This window comes from Garra rufa, unplaced genomic scaffold (assembly GCF_049309525.1).
Source record: "Garra rufa unplaced genomic scaffold, GarRuf1.0 hap1_unplaced_631, whole genome shotgun sequence".
In the NCBI taxonomy this organism is placed as follows: Eukaryota; Metazoa; Chordata; class Actinopteri; order Cypriniformes; family Cyprinidae; genus Garra; species Garra rufa.
The window spans coordinates 1,192-8,564 of record NW_027394896.1 but is presented as its reverse complement, the minus strand read 5'-3'; the positions used below and the strand labels follow the sequence as shown (position 1 = coordinate 8,564).

The following is a 7,373-nucleotide window of genomic DNA, read 5'->3' as shown; positions in this document are numbered from 1 at the left end:
CTTCAGTCGTAAAGAAATTATGTTTTTTGAGGAAAACATTTCAGGATTTCTCTCCATATAGTGGACTTCTATGGTGCCCCGAGTTTGAACTTCCAAAATGCAGCTTCAAATGGCTCTAAACGATCACAGCTGAGGAAAGAAGGGTCTTATCTAGCAAAACGTTCGGTTATTTTCTAAAGGAAATTTCAATTTATATACTTTTTAACCTCAAATGCTCATCTTGTCTAGCTCTGTGTGTACTCTGTGTAGAGATTAAAAAGAATATAAATTGTAAATGTTTTTAGAAAATAACAGATTGTTTTGCTAGATAAGACCCTTCTTCCTCGGCTGGGATCATTTAGAGCCCTTTGAAGCTGCATTTAAACTGCATTTTGGAAGTTCAAAATCGGGGGCACCATAGAAGTCCATTATATGGAGAGAAATCCTGAAATGTTTTCCTCAAAAAACATAATTTTTATACGACTGAAGAAAGACAGACATGAACATCTTGGATGACAAGGGGGTGAGTACATTATCTGTAAATTTTGTTCTGAAAGTGAACTATTCCTTTAAAAATAAAGGTTCTTTTTTGGCATGAAGAACCTTGAACATCCATTGAACCTTTCAAATGGAGAGAAGGTTCTTTATAGTCGAAAAAGGTTTTAGATTTTTAAAATGTTCTTCAGAATGGTTCTTTTAAAGGAATAGTTCACTTCCAGAACAAAAATTTACAGATAAAGTACTCACCCTCTTGTCATCCAAGATTTTCATGTCTTTCTTTCTTAAGTCACAAAGAAATTATGTTTTTTGAGGAAAACATTTCTGGATTTCTCTCCATATAGTGGACTTCTATGGTGCCCCCGAGTTTGAACTTCCAAAATGCAGCTTCAATGCAGCTTCAGTCGAGGAATAAGAGTCTTATCTAGTGAAACGATCAGTTAATTTCTAAAAACAGTTACAATTTATATACAATTTAACCTCAAAGCTCCTCTAGATCTGTGTGAACTATTTTTCTGGTTCAAGGCAGTTAGGGTATGTCAAAAAACTCCCATCTCATTTTCTCCTCCAAATCATCCTACATCGCTGAAGAAGTACCGACCCAGTGTTTACAAAGTGAACACCCTTTAAAAAAAGGTAAAACAGCGATGTAGGGTGGTTTCAAAATTGGAGATGGAAAATTATATTTGAGTTTTGAGACATACCCTAACTGCCTTAAACCGGAAAAAAGTGCATGCAGACCTAGACAAGATGAATGTTTGAGGTTAAAAAGTATATAAACTGTAATTCTTTTTTTTTAGAAAATAACTGATCGTTTTGCTAAATAAGCCGATTCCTCGGCTGGGATCGTTTTGAGCCTTTTGAAGCTGCATTTAAACTGCGTTTTATAAGTTCAAACTCAGGGGCACCATAGAAGTCCACTACATGGAGAGGAATCTTGAAATGTTTTCCTCAAAAAACATAATTTCTTTATGACTTAAGAAAGAAAGTCATGAACATTTTGGATGACAAGGGGGTGAGTACATTATCTGTAAATTTTTGTTCTGAAAGTGAACTACTCCTTTAAGAACTGTTTACTGAAAGGTTCTTTGGGGGATCAAAAAAGGTTCTTCTATAGCATCACTGCCCCTTTTTGGCACCTTTATTTTTAAGAGTGTAGATGTTGAAGTTTCTTCATGCAACCATTGATGCATGAGTTTAAAAGTTTAAGAGTTTGAAAATCAACCAGAAACACCGATGTACGTATAAATAGAGCAGATTTATTTATAAAAACATTTGCACAAAATATATTTGTTAAAATCATTTATGTACACTACTAAAAATGGACAAGTGCATTGGAAAAAGTCCGCCATGTATGCTTTCACAGGAAGATCTACATCTAGACGATAAAGTTTTGATAAATACAGATCAACAGATCAACTCTTAACCAGTGTTAAAAACAACTTTGATCTAACGGTTATTATTATTCTTACAACAATCTAACAGCGTTCATTGTCTTCGAAGAGGCTGTTGTGCTCCACGTACAAAAATATATCTTCATCTTTAACAATACAAAAAGTTATTGTACAAATTTCAACATAGGTCTTTAAGCAGACCCGGTAGTTGGTTGTAGGTAATAATCAATATTCCCATTAACTTGACATTCTCAGGGAACTTGGACAAGGAAACAACATCAGTTGCGTCAACATATCATGCCCACAATTGCACTTATGAAATGTGTTCGCCCAGCAGTCTTGACTTGTTTCGCAATTGAAGCTCATCGACCCCACTGGGGTTTGAACCTACAACCTTTTCCAGCTTAAGCCACAGCGTCCCAGACTGCTGCCCGTAGAGTCAACAAAGCAGCATCTGTGAGGTTTACAAGAGTCCAGGTTTGTTTGGAACACAGTAGCTGGTTTCATCTGGGACCAACAACCATGGGTTTTCCAGCAGTCCCTTGGAACATTTGAGTGAGAAATGTAAAATCTCATCAGTAGCGATCAAACCAAGTTGTGAAGTCCAGCAGCTCTTGGTCTTCAGAGCTCAGGTGCTCGTAACTCCCTTCATCGGACGAATAGGAGGAGTGCGGCGACTCGGGATCGGCCGAGTACGCGTTCGAGATCGTCGGTGACGGAACGCCGCACTGGAACGCGGCTGAAATCGCGTCGTGCTCGTCCAACAGCTGCTGCAACGCGCGAATGTACTCCACCGCAGACCGGAGCGTCTCCACTTTACTCATCTTCTTATTGGCCGCGCCGTTCGGGACGTGCTGGCGAAGCGTCTGGAATCCCATATTGACCTGTTTGACGCGGTTCCTCTCGCGTTCGTTGCGTCGCGCTACCGCGACGGGCTGCTGCTGCGGGATGGAGTATCCCAACCCGTTGAAGGTGAGTCTCCGCTTGCAGCGCAAAAGCTCCGGTGAACTCGAGCGCTGTCTTTTCAGCACCTTCGACTTGGTTTGGCTTGCGTTTGGAAGCGCGCACTCTTGCAAGATGACGGACGCGTTGCATGCACTTTGCGTATCCATGATTTTCGAAACAACAAATCCACCGTCACTGTCAACAAAAAAGTAGCCACGCACGACTCTCGTGCCCTTCGCGTGGTCTGTCGGGGGTATTGTGGTCCGAGTCTTGCTGTCCCTCGTATCTGCTCCAAACTTTGGCAGCTCTCGGCTTTTTCAACACGCGTCCGACACCCCACCCCCTTTGAAGACGCACGCTTCTTGCGCGAGACTCCGCCCCCGCCGGGTGACGCTCCGCGAGCCGGGCGCGTGGCTCCGCGAGCTCAATAAACAATCGGACGCTTTCACTGCGCCAGCACGCGCTGCGCGCTCATTTACATCCCAATATCTGCAGCCTCAAAGCCCATTGGTGGATTCGAACGCTTTTACGCTGAATGAGAGACCCCAAAATGTGCGGAATAAAAGGTGAATGGCTTTATAGATGCTTTTGAGTGTAACAATGATTCTTTGAAAGAGCTCAGTTTGGATTTGTCCTCTTTTGCGCTGCAAAATCCATTAGAGATTCGCTAACAAAAATACCAACAAACAGGAATGTGATATACGACATGTTTAGGGATCTAAAAGTCTAATCAACATGCTGTTGTTGACTTTATTACAAAATCTGAAAGAAAATACATGAATTTAGAATTCAGCATGGTTTGAGAAAGTCCTAAAGAGCAAGAAAGGCTGGCAGAGTTAACCTGGTCAAACTCATTTGCTTACATTTGACTAGACGATTAAGTTAGGAATCTTAAATATTTCTTACTCATTTTACATAACTTTCACTTGGTTTTGGTTTTTTAGTATATATACATATACATATACATATACATATACATATATATATATATATATATATATATATATATATATATATATATATATATATATATATATATATATACACACATATATATGAAGAGTTCGTTTGCAAAAGCAGATAACTCAAAAATCAAAAATCATGTTTTTTTCATTATGCATTCTAATCTAACTGAAACTGAAAGTAAAAATAACTAAAACATACAGCTCACTAACACAATAAAAACATGATGAGATAATAAAAACGGGCTGTTATTTGTTTTTTCGCTAATTAAAAAAGGAAAGAAAAAGAGAAAACAAAAGGCATTTATTGGTGACAAATTGTCATTATGAAATATATATTGAAATGAGTTCTAGTTAGTTCTAGTCTAGTTTAGTGGTGCTACTAAGTCACCACTGAACGCTTTAGAAAGACGCAGCCGGCTGTCCTTTAGTAATTAATGTGTCACTCTGAATAAAAAGCCATTTCTGAATACTTATTTAGCACAGGTTTCACTTTGTTATATTTTAAGTTTCACAAAATGCAAACGTCTTGTTTGAAAGCGAACAGAATGCATATAGAGTCAAAACAAATCAATGCAATCTGTGCTGGAGACCTGTTTGCCGTTTTATTTGCTCATCTAATGTCTTCACTAGTGTTGTTATTTACTTCTGCTGCCTCTCACAGTAGCTAGAGTAGTAGTAGTAACAGGTGTATTGACAGAAATCGTATTCCCTCTGGTGGTAAAGAGTAGCATTGCTTTCAAAGGTTAGAAATGTCTTTTGCGCCATCTCCTGGTAATTCATCAACTATCATAATCATATGGTTCAGTTTGTTAATGTTAGTTCAACACAATGTTTACGGTGTTTACTAATTATATGTTCATTTATAAGTATTGTACATTTCACATTTCTCATAATAATGTTATATGTTGGTAACAAGCAGCATTATATTTTGATTCAAAAATAATAACTATACTAATAACTAATGTTAATTCATTCAACTTAAAATGTTTAAATAATACTTTTTGTAGAAGTTAACATTATAAATAGTATTAATGATATTAATATATATGGAAAGGTGTTAACAAATAATGAGATCCTAAGTCAAAGTTGAAAACGTCTTGAAAAGAAATGTCTTTTTCAAAAAATAAAAATAAAAATAAATGATGTACGCAAATTGTATATCCATTTTTTTACAGGAATTTTTTCAACATTATTTTCGGGAGTGACAGTAATTCTTTGGTAGCGACCACATCACATTAGCCTACAGAATTTTACCTTGCATACTAAAACACTACTAAAACATACAAAAATACAAAAAAAAATTGCATTAAAAAGTACAATGTAAAACGTTTTCACCAGATTCAACTTAAAAGCCTAAGTTTAGCAGCTGCCTTAAGATTTTAAGTTAAATCAGCCTAAAACTACAAGTCATTTGAACTTATTACAATAAAAATGAGTTGAGTTGTGAGTTTAAATGACTTAAGTTGATTTAACTTAAAATCTTAAGGCAGCTGCTTAACTTTTTTAAGTTGAAACTGGTGAAAACTTTTTACAGTGTCCTACAATTTTGTTTATTTCCTCTAAATAAAGGAATATTTGTTCCCTTTTTGTCACTACTGAAACAATAATGACATGTGATCATTTTAGACAATTAAGATCTAGCCCCAGATGCCAGATCCTGTCAGAAAACCTTGAGTTTCCATGTACAGTCAGGTCCATATACTGTATATTTGGACACTGACACAATTTGTATTATTTTAGCTGTTGACCAAAACATAGTCAAGTTACAGTGACTCAAAAGCTGTTTCATGGACAATTGTGGGCTATTCCTTCATTTTTTCCACATCAGTTGAGCAGGTAAAAGGTCTGTAGTTAATTTTTCAAGTGTGCAATTTGAAAAAAACAACAACAACATAATAATATAATATAAATGACTAATCAATTAATGAAATGGGTACATGACTATAATGCTTATTATATATCATAAAATGATTAGATGAAATAATACAATTATTAAATGAATAAATGAATGAAGAATAAATTAAAAATATTTTAAAAGAAAGTAAAGCACAAATATATGGTTGCTATCTTGAAGCAAAACAGTTTGCATTTGAGAATCCTCAGATCCTTCAGGCGTGACAGTTTCGATAGTGACACATTTATAGAATAACACCTCAAAAATCAATTATGTCACTATACCGAAACTCTATTCGGTCGGGACTGTATCAGTAGTGACAATTTTAGATACTAAACAGCATACACTCTTAAAAAAAAAAGCTTCTTCACAGCGATGCCACAGAAGAACCATTTTTGGTTCCACAAAGAACCACTCAGTCAAAGGTTCTTTAAAGAACCATCACTTTCTTACCTTTTTAGAATCTGAAGAACCTTCTTTCACCACAAAGAACCTTTTGCGAAACAGAAATGTTCTTCAGATGTTAAAGGTTCTTTATGGAACCATTTAGACAAAAAAGGTTATTATATGGCATTGGTGCAGCACCTTTATTTTTAAGAGTGTAGCTCAAAAATGCTAATCAGCATGAAAATGCAAGACACTTTTTTTTTCCATTGAATCAAAATATATATTTTTAAAAAACAACAATGGAAAAAAAAAATACAAAAAGTATTTCAATATCATTTTTAATAGTTGAAATTTAGGGTTAGGGTTTGGGACAGCCACCTCCTAATTAAAAGTACCCACTAAATGATGCTTTTTTTAATATATATTAAGTTTACTAATATTTTAAATATTATTGTGTGTTTCAAAGATAATAGAATGATTTTTGTAAACATCTAAGATTTGAATTCTTAAATGTTTTTTTTGTTTTTTTTTTTTTGGTGTTTGGTAGTGATATTTCTTGAGGTTACACACTGATTTTTCATACTTTTGAACACATTTACCACAAAATGATCTACTCACCATGTAGCTACGAGAGAGAGGGACATATTTTCTGATCATAAATGTAGGGCTGTAGTTAAACTCAGTCTCAGCCAATGGACTAAAACATGAAAATGCAGGACTTAAATATAATATAAAAATTTAAATATTTTTTTCACTTCACTTGTAAAAAGAATCAAAAAGATATTTTTAAAAACAACAATGGAAAATATTTAGATTTTTTTTGTTGCACCCTTAGATTCCAGAAATCATATTTATTCAGCTTTTAGATGATATATATATATATATATATCTCAAATGTCAAAAAATTTGACCTATATAACTGATTTTGTGGTCCAGGTTCACAAATGCTTCGCAGATTGACAAGTTGTTTTTGTGTGTAATGGTTTGATCCCCACTAGAGGGCAGTAATGGATAAGTAACCATTGATCATTATGCCTAGTAAACCTTCAGTTACCAGTTTAATATTTCAGCATGCATAACTCAAGTCCAGATTAGTTTTATGCAGCGTTGGTATCATATTACAAATTTTCATCTTTTAAAATATACATTCACAAAAACAGTTAAGAAATTTTGGGATTGCGGTGCACGAGTTGGCTGTAGTTTTGTCCAGCTGTGATTTCAGTAACCCTGAATAAATAGGCTTAGGTTTTATTTCCATGCAGCCACAGGTTTCTAAAACTTTCTCTCTGTTTTTCATGAAATCGCGAAAAA

General features: G+C 35.2%; 1 protein-coding gene across 1 annotated transcript; it reads right to left on the bottom strand.

The window, feature by feature from the left end:
- Positions 1 to 1,716: 1,716 nt before the first annotated feature.
- On the bottom strand, positions 1,717 to 3,086 carry LOC141317281 (achaete-scute homolog 1b-like). Its single transcript, XM_073833032.1, has one exon. The coding sequence runs from the start codon at positions 2,981 to 2,983 to the stop codon at positions 2,447 to 2,449; it is 537 nt and encodes a 178-aa protein (XP_073689133.1). The 5' UTR covers positions 2,984 to 3,086; the 3' UTR covers positions 1,717 to 2,446.
- Between the last annotated feature and the right edge of the window lie 4,287 nt (positions 3,087 to 7,373).

Excerpts from the sequence above, each read along its gene's own strand:
- LOC141317281 (XM_073833032.1), bottom strand. The coding sequence starts at position 2,983 with ATGGATACGCAAAGTGCATGCAACGCGTCCGTCATCTTGCAAGAGTGC.